Below are 20,960 nucleotides of genomic sequence, written 5' to 3' on the forward strand. Positions count from 1 at the left end.
CACTGACGAATGAGAGCACAGCTCAGGTGAACACTGACCAATGAGATTCAAATCTGGTGTAAACAGGCAAAACATTTTTTTGGAAAAAGCTGTTGCGCTGCAACTCACTGCCTTCCTGAAAACAAACAACGTATACGAAACGCTTCAGTCTGGTTTTAGACCCCATCATAGCACTGAGACTGCACTTGTGAAGGTGGTAAATTACCTTTTAATGGCATCAGACCGAGGCTCTGCATCTGTCCTCGTGCTCCTAGACCTTAGTGCTGCTTTAGATACCATCGATCACCACATTCTTTTGGAGAGTTTGGAAACCCAAATTTGTCTACATGGACAAGTTCTGGCCTGGTTTAGATCTTATCTCTCGGAAAGATATCAGTTGGTCTCTGTGGATGGTTTGTCCTCTGAAAAATCAACTGTAAATTTCGGTGTTCCTCAAGGTTCCGTTTTACGACCACTATTGTTTTCACTATATATTTTACCTCTTGGTGATGTCATTTGGGAAACAGAATTTTAATTTTCACTGCTTTGCAGATGACACACAGCTGTACATTCTGATGAAACATGGTGAAGCCCCAAAATTGCCCTCGCTGGAAGCCTGTGTTTCAGACATAAGGAAGTGGAAGTTCTACTTTTAGACTCGGACAAAACAGAGATGCTTGTTCTAGGTCCCAAGAAACAAAGAGATCTTTTGTTGAATCTGACAATTAATCTTGATGGTTGTATAGTCGTCTCAAATAAAATTGTGAAGGATCTCGGCATTACTCTGGACCCTGATCTCTCTTTTGACGAACATATAAAGACTGTTTCAAGGACAGCTTTTTCCATCTACGTAACATTGCAAAAATCTGAAAATGTCTGTCCAAAAATGATGCAGAAAAATTAATCCATGCTTTTGTCACTTCTAGGTTAGACTACTGCAATGCTCTACTTTCCGGCTACCTAGATAAAGCACTAAATAAACTTCAGTTAGTGCTAAACATGGCTGCTAGAATCTTGACAAGAACCCCTCAAAAAATCATATTACTCCAGTTCTAGCCTCTCTACACTGGCTTCCTGTGAAGGAAGGGCTGATTTCAAAGTTTTACTGCTAACCTACAAAGCATTACATGGGCTTGCTTCTTACTGTCCCTAGAATTTCTAAACAAACAGCTGGTGGCAGGGCTTTCTCCTATAGAGCTCCATTTTTATGGAATGGTCTGCCTACCCATGTGAGAGACGCAGACTCGGTCTCAACCTTTAAGTCTTTACTGAAGACTCATCTCTTTAGTAGGTCCGATGATTGAGTATAGTTTGGCCCAGGAGTGTGAAGGTGAACAGAAAGGCAGTGGAACAACGAACCGCCCTTGCTGTCTCTGCCTGGCCGGTTCCCCTCTTTCCACTGGGATTCTCTGCCTCTAACCCTGTTACAGGGGCTGAGTCACTGGCTTACTGTTGCTCTTCCATGCCGTCCCTGGGAGGAGTGCGTCCCTTGAGTGGGTTGAGTCATTGACGTGATCTTCCTGTCTGGATTGGCGACCCCCCCCTCCCCCCTTGGGTTGTGCCGTGGCAGAGATCTTTGTGGGCTATTCTCGGCCTTGTGTCAGGATGATAAGTTGGTGGTTGAAGCTATCCCTCTAGTGGTGTGGGGTTATATCCTGCCTGTTTGGCCCTGTCCGGGGTATCGTCAGATGGGGCCACAGTGTATCCCGACCACTCCTGTCTCAGCCTCCAGTATGTATGCTGTATTAGTTTGTGTCGGGGTGGCTAGGGTCAGTCTGTTATATCTGGAGTGTTTCTCCTGTCTTATCCGGTGTCCTGTGTGAATTTAAGTATGCTCTCTCTAATTCTTTCTCTCTTTCTCTCTTTCTTTCTTTCTCTTTTTCTTTCTTTCTTTTTCTTTCTTTTTTCTTTCTTTCTTTCTTTTTTTCTTTCTTTCTTTCTTTTTCTCTCTCTCGGAGGACCTGAGCCCTAGGACCATGCCTCAGGACTATCAGGCCTGATGACTCCTTGCTGTCCCCAGTCCACCTGGCCGTGCTGCTGCTCCAGTTTCAACTGTTCTGCCTGCGGCTATGGAACCCTGACCTGTTCACCGGACGTGCTACCTGTCCCAGACCTGCTGTTTTCAAATCTCTAGAGACAGCAGGAGCGGTAGAGATACTCTGAATGATCGGCTATGAAAAGCCAACTGACATTTACTCCTGAGGTGCTGACTTGCTGAAACCTTGACAACTACTCTGACTATTATTATTTGACCCTGCTGGTCACCTATAAACATTTATGAACATCTTGGCCATGTTCTGTTATAATCTCCACCTGGCAAAGCCAGAAGAGGACTGGCCACCCCTCAGAACCTGGTTCCTCTCTAGGTTTCTTCCTAGGTTCTGGCCTTTCTAGGGAGTTTTTCCTAGCCACCATGCTTCTACACCTGCATTGCTTGCTGTTCGGGGTTTTAGGCTGGGTTTCTGTACAGCACTTTGAGATATCAGCTGATGTAAGAAGGGCTTTATAAATAACATTTGATTTGATGACCAATCGATAAGTAATATGTGGGATATGTTTGACTACAGATTCCGCCTGTTAGGTCAGCTGTTGATTAATTGATTGATTGATTGTGTACATTATTCTTCAAAAGGATATTATTTCCACTGCTCACCAAAGGCTTTGCAGTTTCAATTTAACTGTATATTACACATGCAACATTTTCCATCATCAAAATATTCAATTCAAATTCTCCCAAGAGTGGCATCACAGCACAATTTAAGACCAATTTAAATAAAAAATAATCCAAATAAAACATGTGATGAATGTTGCCTTTGAGCAGTTGAGCATAGAGACAATCCTGTGTTTATTCTCATTGACTCATTTAATTATGCAATTAAAACTGCGGCTGGAAACTGTCTTCACTGTATTAATGAATGGAAGAAAACAGAGCTATTAGATTAAACCCACACACACACACACACACACACACACACACACACACATCCAACAGGGCGGCTAACGTGTTAACCCTCGCAAGGCTGCAGGCCCAGACGGCATCCCCAGCCGCGTCCTCAGAGCATGCGCAGACCAGCTGGCTGGTGTGTTTACGGACATATTCAATCAATCCTTATCCCAGTCTGCTGTTCCCACATGCTTCAAGAGGGCCACCATTGTTCCTGTTCCCAAGAAAGCTAAGGTAACTGAGCTAAACGAGTTCCACCCCGTAGCACTCACTTACGTCATCATGAAGTGCTTTGAGAGACTAGTCAAGGACCATATCACCTCCACCCTACCTGACACCCTAGACCCACTCCAATTTGCTTACCACCCAAATAGGTCCACAGACGATGCAATCTCAACCACACTGCACACTGCCCTAACCCATCTGGACAAGAGGAATACCTATGTGAGAATGCTGTTCATCGACTACAGCTCAGCATTTAACACCATAGTACCCTCCAAACTTGTCATCAAGCTCGAGACCCTGGATCTCGACCCTGCCCTGTGCAACTAGGTACTGGACTTCCTGATGTGCCGCCCCCAGGTGGTGAGGGTAGGTAACAACATCTCCAACCCGCTGATCCTCAACACTGGGGCCCCACAAGGGTGCGTTCTGAGCCCTCTCCTGTACTCCCTGTTCACTCACGACTGCGTGGCCATGCACGCCTCCAACTCAATCATCAAGTTTGAGGACGACACTACAGTGGTAGGCTTGATTACCAACAACGACGAGACGGCCTGCAGGGAGGAGGTGAGGGCCCTCGGAGTGTGGTGTCAGTAAAATAACCTCACACTCAATGTCAACAAAACAAAGGAGATGATTGTGGACTTCAGGAAACAGCAGAGGGAGCACCCCCCAATCCACATCAATGGGACAGTAGTGGAGAGGGTAGTAAGTTTTAAGTTCCTCGGCGTACACATCACGGACACACTGAATTGGTCCACCCACACAGACAACGTTGTGAAGAAGGTGCAGCAGCGCCTCTTCAACCTCAGGAGGCTGAAGAAATTCGGCTTCTCACCAAAAGCACTCACAAACTTCTACAGATGCACAATTGAGAGCATCCTGTCGGGCTGTATCACCGCCTGGTACGGCAACTACTCCGCCCACAACCGCAAGGCTCTCCAGAGGGTAGTGAGGTCTGCACAACGCATCACCGGGGGCAAACTACCTGCCCTCCAGGACACCTACCCCACCCGATGTCACAGGAAGGCCATAAAGATTATCAAGGACAACCACCACCCGAGCCACTGCCTGTTCACCCCGCTATCATCCAGAAGGCGAGGTCAGTACAGGTGCATCAAAGCAGGGACCGAGAGACTGAAAAACAGCTTCTATCTCAAGGCCATCAGACTGTTAAACAGCCACCACTAACATTGAGTGGCTGCCGCCAACATACTGACTCAACTCCAGCCACTTTAATAATGTGAATTGATGGGAATTGTTGTAAAATATATCACTAGCCAATTTAAACAATGCTACTAGCCACTTAATATAATGTTTACATACCCTACATTTTTCATCTCATATGTATATGTGTATGCTGTACTCTATATCATCTACTGTATCTTTATGTAATACATGTATCACTAGCCACTTTAAACTAAGCAACTTTGTTTACATACCCTACATTACTTATCTCATACATATATACTGTACTCGATACCATCTACTGCATCTTGCCTATGCCGTTCTGTACCATCACTCATTCATATATCTTTATATTTATATACCTTTACACTTGTGTGTATCAGGTAGTAGTTTTGGAATTGTTAGGTTAGATTACTTGTTGGTTATTACTGCATTGTCGGAACTAGAAGCACAAGCATTTCGCTACACTGGCATTAACATCTGCTCACCATGTGTATGTGACAAATACATTTGATTTGATAACAAAAAGCAAAGAGCATGCAGATTGATTGTATGTATTTGAGAGTTTGTGTGTATGTGTGCGCGTGCATAAGTGTGTGTGAGTGCGTCCGTGCACACAGGCGTGTGTGTCTGTGTGTAGAGAATAAAAGTGACTTACAGGTTCCCATAGTCCCAGACAACACACTGAGGATCTGAGGTGCCCTGGAAGAGACAAAAAACGACAAGAAAATATGAACTGTTACTACCAGAGGAGAGGGGGAGTTGGGAAACGGAAGTGAGAAACTGTTCACTGCCTGAGGAAAACAAGTGAAGGTGTGTGGAGGATGGAAGAAGAGGTAAACAGACAGACATAGGAAGAGAAAGTACAAGACAAGGGAGGGAGAACATGTATTTGCCGGAGGACAGACAGTGAAACAGCTACTGCTGGAGGGGACAGAGATTGTGTGTCGACAATAAAGAACGAAAAAGAGAGGAGATATAAAGACAGAGAGAAAGAGAGAGAGAGAGAGAGAGAGAGAGAGAGAGGAGAGAGAGAGAGAGAGAGAGAGAGAGGGGGACAGAGAGACTGAGAGAGAGAGGGGGAGAGAGAGAGTGAGGGAGAGAGAGAGAGGACAGAGAGAGAGAGAGAGAGAGAACAGAGAGAGAGAGAGTAGAGAGAGGGGGACAGAGAGACAGAGAGAGAGAGGGGGGAGAGAGATTATTATTGTGATTATTATTATTATTATCTGACCCTGCTGGTCGTCTATGAACATTTGAACATCTTGGCCATGTTCTGGTATAATCTCCACCGGGCACAGCCAGAAGAGGACTGGCCACCCCTCATAGCCCGGTTCCTCTCTACGTTTCTTCCTAGGTTCTGGCCTTTCTATGGAGTTTTTCCTAGCCACAGTGTTTTAGGCTGGGTTTCTGTACAGCACTTTGTGACATCGACTGATGTAAAAATAGCTGAATAAATGCATTTGATTGATTGATTGATTGATAGAGAGAGAGAGAGAGAGAGAGAGAGAGAGAGAGAGAGAGAGAGAGAGAGAGAGAGAGAAAGAGAGAAAGAGAGAGAGAGAGACAGAGAGAGGGAAGGAGGGAGAGAGAGAGAGAGAGACAGAGAGACAGAGAGAGGGAGGGAGAGAGATACCCGGACAGTCTCTAAATCTAAACACAAATTGCTCTACTCAAAGTCTAGACAAGCAGCCCATTCTGCAGACTCACTCCTAATCCATCGATTCACTTGAGACAAAGCCAATTCCACAGAGTAAAACGGCCTTTGATTGGCTAATCAAAGCTTAGTGGTGCATATAGCATTACTGAGGATGATTTTCCACGACTCAATCAGGGAATCGATCAGTGAGTCGATTCACTCCAATTGATTCATCCACGCTCACCCCACCAGTGATCGGCATGATAAGTGAATCGATTGCTCTGGTCTAATTGAATCATCTGAACTTGTTCCACTCAATCTATAGGTCTCAATGTGTTTAATTCTACTGAGGACGAATCAACCAACAGTTATTTGGATTTTAGGAGAGTCCAGTCCAGTCTATGACCTGATGAGGTAGCTCTCTTTTCCAGCCAAGCATTACCACGACCATTAAACTAATCATTGACTTAATTCAGACAATCAGGAGAGCCAATCCTATCAGAGAAAAGATGGTTGGTTGCAGTGTACGAATAAACCTATTAACTTTACTCAGATACAGAGACGACCACACTTTTAGCATCTAAATGCAGAAATTCCTTGTCCTCCAGTGAAAAAAATGAAATCATAGCCCTTTCCGTTTCAGCTAAGCCATCTCTGGGGAGGTAGCGGAGGAAGGGTGCCTCTCTATGACCATCTATCAGTCGTTATATTGTGACCATGAATAATTCAAGCTTCCCATTGAGGCCCATCTGTTAATGAAGGGGAGTCTCCCTCTGGTGGTGGAGGACATTATTACACTGGTCCCCTGCACACTACCTACTCCTCCCTTGTCTAAAAAAAAAACTGTTCTACAATAGATAGAGGTTCTGTGGTTTGTAACCATTAAAACAGGTTACGTATGGAATAGGATTCCACTGTGGTAAAAAACTAACATTAGGGGGGCTATATAGCACCCTTTTTATGGTTCTTTATAGAACCTTTATGGAGAACGGTTCTATAAAGAACCTGTCTCAATCTTAAAGGTTCTTTGTTGATCCTTTTAAAGAACCATACAGGGTTTTATATTCTATTTATTTTGGTCAGCTATATTATACTGTTCAAATTCAATAGGTGTTATGATTGTCTTAATTGACAAGTTGAATCAAATGAGCTACCTCTGGAACAGCTGGGGGGTCCCTGAGGAGAGAAGAACCACTGACTGATTCAGTCAACCGTTCTCCATTTACACAAGGCCAAATGTGAGTGTTTCACAAGACACCATTGAATGCATAGTCATATGCAGAATATGGAATTGCATAATACAACACATTAGAAAAACTGCAATGAAGTTACATTTTTTATTTAAAGGTTTAAAAAAAATTGTAATTCATCAGACGCTCTTATCCAGAGTGACTTGTACCTTTTCGTACAGGTCCCATCAAACGTGGGACACAAACCCACAACCCTGGCATGCTCTACCAACTGAGCCACACGGGACTCCCACTCACAGTTGCACATAAAGAGCTGTGAGCAAACCACGTCCCAAAATGCTCCAATGAGCCGCATCCTTTACATTTGAATTATCACTAAAGAGCAAATAACTCTTGAAGAGGTCAAAGGTTAAACTGAGTCATTATGGTTCCTCCCTTCCCAAAGAACCCTTGAAGAGGTCAAAGGTTAAACTGAATCATTATGGTTCCTCTCTTCCCAAAGAACCCTTGAAGAGGTCAAAGGTTAAACTGAGTCATTATTGTTCCTCTCTTCCCAAAGAACCCTTGAAGAGGTCAAAGGTAAAAATAAAAAAAAGTCATTATGGTTCCTCCATTCTCAAAGAACCCTCATTTTGTTGTGTATGGGGACTGAGGATGTTGCCCAGGCATATGTTCCAAGTGACACCCTATTCCCTATATAGTGCACTAAACAGAGAGCCATTTAGTCCATTCATTTTGACCAGAGCAGTGTGGGCCCCAGAATGTTGCCCTGCTGTTTATAATGGATGTACAGGACCAAACTGTAGAGCTGTTACGCCTCTTGGTCATTCAAATCTCCTTTTATTGGAACGGAAAGAAGAGTTTAGACTACTTTTATTATTATTATTATTTTAAACCTTTATTTAACTAGGCAAGTCAGTTAAAGAACAAATTCTTATTTCCAATGACGGCCTACCCCGGCCAAACGCAGACAACCCTGGGCCAATGGTGCACCACCCTATGGGACTCCCAATCACGGCTGGATGTGATGCAGCCTGAATTGAGATGCCCCCTAAGTTTCTACCTTCCTTCCTTCCTTCCTCCCTCGTTCCCTCACTTCCTCTCTATCGCTCCCTCCCTGGTCAAGGTCATAGTATAGTCCATCTGTCCTGACTGTATAGTGCACATTGCGGTGGGACCCTCACTTCCACCTGTCCCCTTCTTGTCAGGAAGATGATTTCCATAACGACAGAAGGAGTGATGCATCACGTTGTGAACCAGAGTTTGCATGAGATGACAGCTCTACGTTGCAGCTCACTCACACAACGGTGTCATCTACATCACAAGTCCCTCAGAGCGCATTAGCCTCCGATGCTACGTGGCATAGCGGCGTCTGCTAGCATTCAGCCATCAATCACCAGTCAGACGGGCTAGCCGTATGCTAACGTTAGTTCCATTGTGACTGACAAAAGGGTACTCCCACGCTGTCTGCCTCTGTCTTTAGCACAGACATCATATAATGATGCTTTCTGCTCCACCAATAGGCTACCTTCCAGAAGACTAAATACTAATATCTGTGGATATAGTCTTTATATGTAGTATTCATAAACCTACATCTTTATAGTCACTCACCCACTCACACACATGCGCCCACACACAGACGCACACGCACCCGCACACACACACACAAACACACACACACAAACACACACACACGGACACACACACACGCTCACTAGCCGTCATTGGGAAGGTGTATTGACAGTTGGGAAAATATGTCTTCACTGTAAGAACAATGTTTGGTACAGGAACCCCAACACTCTCCTCCTCCTCCCCTCTGCCAACATCTGTCGCCATGGCGCTACTTCAGTCACTACCCACCAACAGCTGCAGGGCAGGACTCACACACACACACACACACACACACACACACACACACACACACACACACACACACACACACACACACCTTAAAATATATACTTGTTTTTATTTAACTAGGCAAGTCAGTTAAGAACACATTCTTATTCACAATGACAGCCTACCGGGGAACAGTGGGTTAACTGCCTTGTTCAGGGGCAGAACGACAGATTTGTACCTTGTCAGCTCTGGGTTTCAGTCTTGCAACCTTTCGGTTACTAGTCCAACGCTCTAACCTCTAACCTGCTGCCCCTTGGCCAAGGTCATCCCCCCAACAGCTGCAGACCACCAGATTACCAAGTAGTCTACAGTGGTGTACTGAGTTGTAAGGTCAACCAACCATCTACAGTGGTTCAATGTGCTGAAAGGTCAACCAACCATCTACAGTGGTTTAATGTGCTGTAAGGTCAACCAACCATCTACAGTGGTTCAATGTGCTGAAAGGTCAACCAACCATCTACAGTGGTTTAATGTGCTGTAAGGTCAACCAACCATCTACAGTGGTTCAATGTGCTGAAAGGTCAACCAACCATCTACAGTGGTTCAATGTGCTGAAAGGTCAACCAACCATCTACAGTGGTTCAATGTGCTGTAAGGTCAACCAACCATCTACAGTGGTTCAATGTGCTGAAAGGTCAACCAACCATCTACAGTGGTTCAATGTGCTGAAAGGTCAACCAACCATCTACAGTGGTTCAATGTGCTGAAAGGTCAACCAACCATCTACAGTGGATCAATGTGCTGTAAGGTCAACCAACCATCTACAGTGGTTCAATGTGCTGTAAGGTCAACCAACCATCTACAGTGGTTCAATGTGCTGTAAGGTCAACCAACCATCTACAGTGGTTTAATGTGCTGTAAGGTCAACCAACCATCTACAGTGGTTCAATGTGCTGTAAGGTCAACCAACCATCTACAGTGGTTCAATGTGCTGAAAGGTCAACCAACCATCTACAGTGGTTCAATGTGCTGAAAGGTCAACCAACCATCTACAGTGGTTCAATGTGCTGTAAGGTCAACCAACCATCTACAGTGGATCAATGTGCTGTAAGGTCAACCAACCATCTACAGTGGTTCAATGTGCTGTAAGGTCAACCAACCATCTACAGTGGTTCAATGTGCTGTAAGGTCAACCAACCATCTACAGTGGATCAATGTGCTGTAAGGTCAACCAACCATCTACAGTGGTTCAATGTGCTGTAAGGTCAACCAACCATCTACAGTGGTTCAATGTGCTGTAAGGTCAACCAACCATCTACAGTGGATCAATGTGCTGAAAGGTCAACCAACCATCTACAGTGGTTCAATGTGCTGTAAGGTCAACCAACCATCTACAGTGGTTCAATGTGCTGTAAGGTCAACCAACCATCTACAGTGGTTCAATGTGCTGTAAGGTCAACCAACCATCTACAGTGGTTCAATGTGCTGAAAGGTCAACCAACCATCTACAGTGGTTCAATGTGCTGAAAGGTCAACCAACCATCTACAGTGGTTCAATGTGCTGAAAGGTCAACCAACCATCTACAGTGGTTTAATGTGCTGTAAGGTCAACCAACCATCTACAGTGGTTCAATGTGCTGAAAGGTCAACCAACCATCTACAGTGGTTCAATGTGCTGAAAGGTCAACCAACCATCTACAGTGGTTCAATGTGCTGAAAGGTCAACCAACCATCTACAGTGGTTCAATGTGCTGAAAGGTCAACCAACCATCTACAGTGGTTCAATGTGCTGAAAGGTCAACCAACCATCTACAGTGGTTCAATGTGCTGTAAGGTCAACCAACCATCTACAGTGGTTCAATGTGCTGAAAGGTCAACCAACCATCTACAGTGGTTCAATGTGCTGTAAGGTCAACCAACCATCTACAGTGGTTCAATGTGCTGAAAGGTCAACCAACCATCTACAGTGGTTCAATGTGCTGAAAGGTCAACCAACCATCTACAGTGGTTCAATGTGCTGTAAGGTCAACCAACCATCTACAGTGGATCAATGTGCTGTAAGGTCAACCAACCATCTACAGTGGTTCAATGTGCTGTAAGGTCAACCAACCATCTACAGTGGTTCAATGTGCTGTAAGGTCAACCAACCATCTACAGTGGTTTAATGTGCTGTAAGGTCAACCAACCATCTACAGTGGTTCAATGTGCTGTAAGGTCAACCAACCATCTACAGTGGTTCAATGTGCTGAAAGGTCAACCAACCATCTACAGTGGTTCAATGTGCTGAAAGGTCAACCAACCATCTACAGTGGTTCAATGTGCTGTAAGGTCAACCAACCATCTACAGTGGATCAATGTGCTGTAAGGTCAACCAACCATCTACAGTGGTTCAATGTGCTGTAAGGTCAACCAACCATCTACAGTGGTTCAATGTGCTGTAAGGTCAACCAACCATCTACAGTGGATCAATGTGCTGTAAGGTCAACCAACCATCTACAGTGGTTCAATGTGCTGTAAGGTCAACCAACCATCTACAGTGGTTCAATGTGCTGTAAGGTCAACCAACCATCTACAGTGGATCAATGTGCTGAAAGGTCAACCAACCATCTACAGTGGTTCAATGTGCTGTAAGGTCAACCAACCATCTACAGTGGTTCAATGTGCTGTAAGGTCAACCAACCATCTACAGTGGTTCAATGTGCTGTAAGGTCAACCAACCATCTACAGTGGTTCAATGTGCTGTAAGGTCAACCAACCATCTACAGTGGTTCAATGTGCTGAAAGGTCAACCAACCATCTACAGTGGTTCAATGTGCTGAAAGGTCAACCAACCATCTACAGTGGTTTAATGTGCTGTAAGGTCAACCAACCATCTACAGTGGTTCAATGTGCTGTAAGGTCAACCAACCATCTACAGTGGTTCAATGTGCTGTAAGGTCAACTGTCTACAGTGGTTCAATGTGCTGTAAGGTCAACCAACCATCTACAGTGGTTCAATGTGCTGTAAGGTCAACCAACCATCTACAGTGGTTCAATGTGCTGTAAGGTCAACCAACCATCTACAGTGGTTCAATGTGCTGTAAGGTCAACTGTCTACAGTGGTTCAATGTGCTATAAGGTCAACCAACCATCTACAGTGGTTCAATGTGCTGTAAGGTCAACCAACCATCTACAGTGGTTCAATGTGCTGAAAGGTCAACCAACCATCTACAGTGGTTTAATGTGCTGTAAGGTCAACCAACCATCTACAGTGGTTCAATGTGCTGAAAGGTCAACCAACCATCTACAGTGGTTCAATGTGCTGTAAGGTCAACCGTCTACAGTGGTTCAATGTGCTGTAAGGTCAACCAACCGTCTACAGTGGTTCAATGTGCTGTAAGGTCAACCAACCATCTACAGTGGTTCAATGTGCTGTAAGGTCAACCAACCATCTACAGTGGTTCAATGTGCTGTAAGGTCAACCAACCATCTACAGTGGTTCAATGTGCTGTAAGGTCAACTGTCTACAGTGGTTCAATGTGCTGTAAGGTCAACCAACCATCTACAGTGGTTCAATGTGCTGTAAGGTCAACCAACCATCTACAGTGGTTCAATGTGCTGTAAGGTCAACCAACCATCTACAGTGGTTCAATGTGCTGTAAGGTCAACCAACCATCTACAGTGGTTCAATGTGCTGTAAGGTCAACCAACCATCTACAGTGGTTCAATGTGCTGTAAGGTCAACCAACCGTCTACAGTGGTTCAATGTGCTGTAAGGTCAACCAACCATCTACAGTGGTTCAATGTGCTGTAAGATCAACCGTCTACAGTTGTTCAATGTGCTGTAAGGTCAACCGTCTACAGTTGTTCAATGTGCTGTAAGGTCAACCGTCTACAGTGGTTCAATGTGCTGTAAGGTCAACCAACCATCTACAGTGGTTCAATGTGCTGTAAGGTCAACCAACCATCTACAGTGGTTCAATGTGCTGTAAGGTCAACCAACCATCTACAGTAGTTCAATGTGCTGTAAGGTCAACCAACCATCTACAGTGGTTCAATGTGCTGTAAGGTCAACCAACCATCTACAGTGGTTCAATGTGCTGTAAGGTCAACCAACCATCTACAGTGGTTCAATGTGCTGTAAGGTCAACCAACCATCTACAGTGGTTCAATGTGCTGTAAGGTCAACCAACCATCTACAGTGGTTCAATGTGCTGTACGGTCAACCAACCATCTACAGTGGTTCAATGTGCTGTAAGGTCAACCAACCGTCTACAGTGGTTCAATGTGCTGTAAGGTCAACCAACCATCTACAGTGGTTCAATGTGCTGTAAGGTCAACCAACCATCTGCAGTGGTTCAATGTGCTGTAAGGTCAACCAACCATCTGCAGTGGTTCAATGTGCTGTAAGGTCAACCAACCATCTACAGTGGTTCAATGTGCTGTAAGGTCAACCAACCATCTACAGTGGTTCAATGTGCTGTAAGGTCAACCAACCATCTACAGTAGTTCAATGTGCTGTAAGGTCAACCGTCTACAGTAGTTCAATGTGCTGTAAGGTCAACCAACCATCTACAGTGGTTCAATGTGCTGTAAGGTCAACCAACCATCTACAGTAGTTCAATGTGCTGTAAGGTCAACCAACCATCTACAGTGGTTCAATGTGCTGTAAGGTCAACCAACCATCTACAGTGGCTCATTGTTGCAGGACAGTCTTTCATTAAACTCTCCAGTACTGTTCCAATTGAAAAGCCACAGACAAGGATGTGAAGGAGTACTGTAACACTCAGGCTGATACACATCATTATAAGGCTATGACACATCATATGACACATCATTATAAGGCTATGACACATCATTATCAGGCTATGACACATCCTTATAAGGCCATGACACATTATATGACACATCATTATAAGGCTATGACACATCATTATCAGGCTATGACACATCATATGACACATCATTATCAGGCTATGACACATCATTATAAGTCTATGACACATCATTACCAGGCTATGACACATCATTATCAAGCTATGACACATCATTTTCAGGCTATGACACATCATTTTCAGGCTATGCCACATCATTTTCAGGCTATGACACATCATTACCAGGCTATGACACATCATTACCAGGCTATGACACATCATTATCAGGCTATGACACATAATATGACACATCATTACCAGGCTATGACACATCATTATCAGGCTATGACACATCATTATCAGGCTATGACACATCATTACAAGGCTATGACACATTATTACCAGGCTATGACACATTATTATCAGGCTATGACACATCATTATCAGGCTATGACACATCATTATCAGGCTATGACACATCATTACAGGGCTATGACACATCATTATAAGGCTATGACACATCATTACCAGGCTATGACACATCATTACAAGGCTATGACACATCATTACCAGGCTAAGACACATCATTATAAGGCTATGACACATCATTATAAGGCTATGACACATCATTATAAGGCTCTGACACATCATTACCAGTCTAATTCATGTTATACTCACATTAAGCAGTGGGGACAGCTCTACAACCACCATGGGTTCACTGGGTTTGGGTTCTGGTCGGACCGTCACCGTCAGAATCTTAGAGTTGATCACAGCAGGGGCTCTAAAGAGAGAGAGAGAGAGAGAGAGAGAGAGAGAGAGAGAGAGAGAGAGAGAGAGAGAGAGAGAGAGAAAAGGGAGGGAGAGAGAAAGAAAAGAGAGAGAGAGAAAGAAAAGAGAGAGAGAGAGAAAGAAAAGAGAGAGAGAGAGAAAGAAAAGAGAGAGAGAGAGAGAAAGAAAAGAGAGAGAGAGAGAGAGAAAAGAGAGAAAAGAGAGAAAAGAGAGAGAAAAGAGAGAGATTATGGAACTATGGGACCTGGTCAAAAGTAATATCACCAGACCTGAGTAATATCACCAGACATGAGTAATATCACCAGACCTGAGTAATATCACCAGATCTGAGTAATATCACCAGACTGAGTAATATCACCAGATCTGAGTAATAATCACCAGAATTTAGTAATATCACCCAACCTGAGTAATATCACCAGACCTGAGTAATATCACCAGACAGTAATATCACCAGACCTGAGTAATATCACCAGAATTGAGTATTAGGGCCAGGACCATTAAGAAACAAACGTATCACAACCGGGAGTCCCGGAGGGCGGTGTCAAATTGGCCCAGCATCGTCCGGGTTTGGCCCAGTGTAGGCCGTCATTGAAAATAATAATTTATTCTTAACTGACTTGCCTTCTTAAATAAAGGTTAAATAAAATATTTAAAAATGTAATAAAAAAATGGAGAATGGGAGCAAGGAATGAAGAGAGGAATAGCTGACAGAATAACATCTAGGGAAAGATTACCAATAGAGAGGGAAGGTAGAAATAAAAAAGCAATGGATCTTCGGTCATTTCTCAGGATTGATGGCTGTCACACATCTTTAGTGATGAAAGTGTATAATTCCATATATAATCCTAATAACCATGACATGGAAAGACCTGACACCAAAGCACTACCATCTGTTTGTCACCATAGCGTTAGAAAGGATCAGTCTGACCGGGATAGTTAAGCCCTCCTGAATGATAAACTCTTCCCAATTCTCCGGTAGTTCCCATATAATTGGATCAGCAGGAGTAGGGAATTCCAGGAAGTGCTAGCGGTAGAGGGATAATCTGCGATGGCAAGGTTTAAGGCTTTAGAGATGAAGAATGATGGATGAGAGAGAGAACACTTTTTAATGGAATAGGAAACATACTTACTTGGGGGCAGGAAGGATGACTCCTAAGGTTCGATAAAGGATGGCTCCGATGACAAAATAGGAGGTCTCCGTTTCTGTTTCTGAAAGACACAAACATAATAGTTATTAATATAAATTGAATTGAGGAAATACATGAGTGGTACTTATCCCACGCAGGCCCAAAGGCTACAGTCCAAACAGCAGATCACCTGTCCAGGAAGAAGGTTAAAGGTTAATATGTGTACACTGTATTCTAGTCGAGGCCTACTGTTCTATTCATATACTGTCCATAATGTGCATAGGTAAAAGTACTTGAAAGTACTAGTTAAGTTGTTGTTTTTTTATCTGCACTTTACGTTACAATTTATATATTTGACAACTTTTACTTTTACTTCACTACATTCCTGAAGAAAATAATGTACTTTCTACTCCATACATGTATCCTGACACCAACAAGTATTCCTTATGTTTTGAATGCTTAGGAGAACAGGAATATGTTCTAATTCACACCCTTATCAAGAGAACCTCCCTGGTCATCACTACTGCTCTGGTCTGCTGGACACACTAAACAGAGAACCTCCCTGGTCATCCCTACTGCTCTGGTCTGTTGGACTCACTAAACAGAGAACCTCCCTGGTCATCCCTACTGCTCTGGTCTGTTGGACTCACTAAACAGAGAACATCCCTGGTCATCCCTACTGCTCTGGTCTGTTGGACTCACTAAACAGAGAACATCCCTGGTCATCCCTACTGCTCTGGTCTGTTGGACTCACTAAACAGAGAACATCCCTGGTCATCCCTACTGCTCTGGTCTGCTGGACTCACTAAACAGAGAACCTCCCTGGTCATCACTACTGCTCTGGTCTGCTGGACACACTAAACAGAGAACCTCCCTGGTCATCCCTACTGCTCTGGTCTGTTGGACTCACTAAACAGAGAACCTCCCTGGTCATCCCTACTGCTCTGGTCTGTTGGACTCACTAAACAGAGAACATCCCTGGTCATCCCTACTGCTCTGGTCTGTTGGACTCACTAAACAGAGAACATCCCTGGTCATCCCTACTGCCTCTGATCTGGTAGACTCACTAAACAGAGAACATCCCTGGTCATCCCTACTGCCTCTGATCTGGTGGACTCACTAAACAGAGAATATCCCTGGTCATCCCTACTGCCTCTGATCTGGTAGACTCACTAAACAGAGAACATCCCTGGTCATCCCTACTGCCTCTGATCTGGTGGACTCACTAAACAGAGAACATCCCTGGTCATCCCTACTGCCTCTGATCTGGTGGACTCACTAAACAGAGAACATCCCTGGTCATCCCTACTGCCTCTGGTCTGCTGGACTCACTAAACAGAGAACATCCCTGGTCATCCCTACTGCCTCTGATCTGGTAGACTCACTAAACAGAGAACATCCCTGGTCATCCCTACTGCCTCTGATCTGGTGGACTCACTAAACAGAGAATATCCCTGGTCATCCCTACTGCCTCTGATCTGGTAGACTCACTAAACAGAGAACATCCCTGGTCATCCCTACTGCCTCTGATCTGGTAGACTCACTAAACAGAGAACATCCCTGGTCATCCCTACTGCCTCTGATCTGGTGGACTCACTAAACAGAGAACATCCCTGGTCATCCCTACTGCCTCTGGTCTGCTGGACTCACTAAACAGAGAACATCCCTGGTCATCCCTACTGCCTCTGATCTGGTGGACTCACTAAACAGAGAACATCCCTGGTCATCCCTACTGCTCTGGTCTGCTGGACTCACTAAACAGAGAACATCCCTGGTCATCCCTACTGCTGTGGTCTGCTGGACTCACTAAACAGAGAACATCCCTGGTCATCCCTGCTGCCTCTGATCTGTTGGACTCACTAAACAGAGAACATCCCTGGTCATCCCTACTGCCTCTGATCTGGTGGACTCACTAAACACAAATGCTTTGTTTGTAAATGATGTGTGAGTGTTGGAGTTTGCCCCTGGAAATCTTTTAAATACAAAATTGTACCATCTGGTCTGATTAATATAAAGAATTTGAAATGGTTCATACTTTTACTTTTGATACTCAAGTATACTTAAAACCAAATACATTTAATTAAGTATAATTTTACTGGGTGTCGTTCACTTTTACTTGAGTCATTTTCGATTAAAGTATCTTTACTCTTACTCAAGTATGACAATCGGGTACATTTTCCACCACTGTCTATACACACCACCATATATAACCACTGTCTATACACACCACCATATATAACCACTGTCTATACACACCATCATATATAACCACTGTCTATACACACCACCATATATAACTACTGTCTATACACACCACCATATATAACCACTGTCTATACACACCACCATATATAACCACTGTCTATACACACCACCATATATAACTACTGTCTATACACACCACCATATATAACCACTGTCTATACACACCACCATATATAACCACTGTCTATACACACCACCATATATAACCACTGTCTATACACACCACCATATATAACCACTGTCTATACACACCACCATATATAACTACTGTCTATACACACCACCATATATAACCACTGTCTATACACACCACCATATATAACCACTGTCTATACACACCATTCTATATAACTGCTGTATATACACACCATCATATATAACTACTGTCTATACACACCACCATATATAACCACTGTCTATACACACCACCATATATAACCGCTGTCTATACACACCATTCTATATAACTGCTGTATATACACACCATCATATATAACTACTGTCTATACACACCACCATATATAACCACGGTCTATACACACCATCATATATAACTACTGTCTATACACACCATCATATATAACTACTGTCTATACTGTCTATACACACCATCATATATAACTACTGTCTATACTGTCTATACACACCACCATATATAACCACTGTCTATACACAACACCATATATAACTACTGTCTATACACACCATCATATATAACTACTGTCTATACTGTCTATACACACCACCATATATAACCACTGTCTATACACACCACCATATATAACCGCTGTCTATACACAACATTCTATATAACTGCTGTCTATACACACCATCATATATAACCACTGTCTATGCACACCACCATATATAACTACTGTCTATACTGTCTATACACACCACCATATATAACCACTGTCTATACACACCACCATATATAACCACTGTCTATACACACCATCATATATAACCACTGTCTATATACACCATCATATATAACCACTGTAAATACACACCATCCTATAACCACTGTCTATACACACCACCATATATAACCACTGTCTATACACACCACCATATATAACCACTGCCTATACACACCACCATATATAACCACTGTTTATACACACCACCATATATAACCACTGTCTATACACACCATCATATATAACTACTGTCTATACACACCATCATATATAACCACTGTCTATACACACCATCATATATAACTACTGTCTATACACACCACCATATATAACCACTGTCTATACACACCACCATATATAACTGCTGTCTATACACACCATTCTATATAACTGCTGTCTATACACACCATCATATATAACCACTGTCTATGCACACCATCATATATAACTACTGCTGTACACACCATCATATATAACTACTGTCTATACTGTCTATACACACCATCATATATAACTACTGTCTATACTGTCTATACACACCATCCTATATAACAACTGTCTATACACACCATCATATAAAACTATTGTCTATACACACCACCATATATAACCACTGTCGATACACACCATCATATATAACTACTGTCTATACACACCATCATATATAACTACTGTCTACACACACCATCCTTTATAACTACTGTCTATACACACCATCCTATATAACAACTGTCTATACACACCATCATATATAACCGCTGTCTATACACACCACCATATATAACTACTGTCTAGACACACCATCCTATATAACTACTGTCTACACTGTCTATACACACCATCATATATAACAACTGTCTATACACACCATCATATATAACCGCTGTCTATACACACCATCATATATAACTACTGCTGTACACACCGTCATATAAAACTAATGTCTATACACACCATCATATTTAACTACTGCCTATACACACCACCATATATAACAACTGTCTATACACACCATCATATATAACTACTGCTGTACACACCATCATATAAAACTAATGTCTATACACACCATCATATTTAACTACTGCCTATACACACCACCATATATAACAACTGTCTATACACACCATCATATATAACCGCTGTCTATACACACCATCATATATAACTACTGCTGTACACACCATCATATAAAACTAATGTCTATACACACCACCATATATAACTACTGTCTATACACACCATCCTATATAACTACTGTCTACACTGTCTATACACACCATCATATATAACCGCTGTCTATACACACCATCATATATAACTACTGCTGTACACACCATCATATAAAACTAATGTCTATACACCATCATATTTAACTACTGCCTATACAAACCATCCTATATAACTACTGCCTATACACACCATCCTATTTAACTACTGCTGTACACACCTTTTCTATTCATATACTGTCCATAATGTCTACACACACCATCCCATGAAAATAAACTCAGCAAAAAAAAGAAACGTCCTCTCACTGTCAGCTGCGTATATTGTCAGCAAACTTAACAAGTGTAAATATTTGCATGAACATGACAAGATTCAACAACTGAGACATAAACTGAACAAGTTCCAAAGACATGTGACTAACAGAAATGGAATAATGTGTTACCCCACTCTTCCACCAAGGCACCTGCCAGTTCCCGGTCATTTCTGGGGGGGAATGGCCCTAGCCCTCACCCTCTGATCCAACAGGTCCCAGACATGCTCGATGGGATTGAGATCCGGGCTCTTCGCTGGCCATGGCAGAACACTGACATTCCTGTCTTGCAGGAAATCACGCACAGAACGAGCAGTATGGCTGGTGGCATCGTCATGCTGGAGGGTCATGTCAGGATGAGCCTGCAGGAAGGGTACCACATGAGGGAGGAGGATGTCTTCCCTGTAATGCACAGCATTTTAGATTGCCTGCAATGACAACAAGCTCAGTCGGATGATGCTGAGACAC

The 20,960-nt window shown here is 43.2% G+C and overlaps 1 protein-coding gene across 1 annotated transcript in view; it reads right to left on the reverse strand.

The window, feature by feature from the left end:
- The window catches only part of LOC112240222 (adhesion G protein-coupled receptor B2-like), a 199,434-nt gene that overhangs the window by 155,010 nt on the left and 23,464 nt on the right, over window positions 1-20,960 (reverse strand). The window contains exons 6-8 of the mRNA XM_042309838.1: window positions 15,771-15,849; window positions 14,530-14,632; window positions 4,992-5,035 (exon numbers count right to left, since the gene is read on the reverse strand). Of these exons, the coding sequence (XP_042165772.1) occupies window positions 4,992-5,035; window positions 14,530-14,632; window positions 15,771-15,849 (226 nt within the window). The remainder of the gene's footprint in view (window positions 1-4,991; window positions 5,036-14,529; window positions 14,633-15,770; window positions 15,850-20,960) is intronic.

This window comes from Oncorhynchus tshawytscha, linkage group LG31 (assembly GCF_018296145.1).
Source record: "Oncorhynchus tshawytscha isolate Ot180627B linkage group LG31, Otsh_v2.0, whole genome shotgun sequence".
Lineage (NCBI taxonomy): Eukaryota > Metazoa > Chordata > Actinopteri > Salmoniformes > Salmonidae > Oncorhynchus > Oncorhynchus tshawytscha.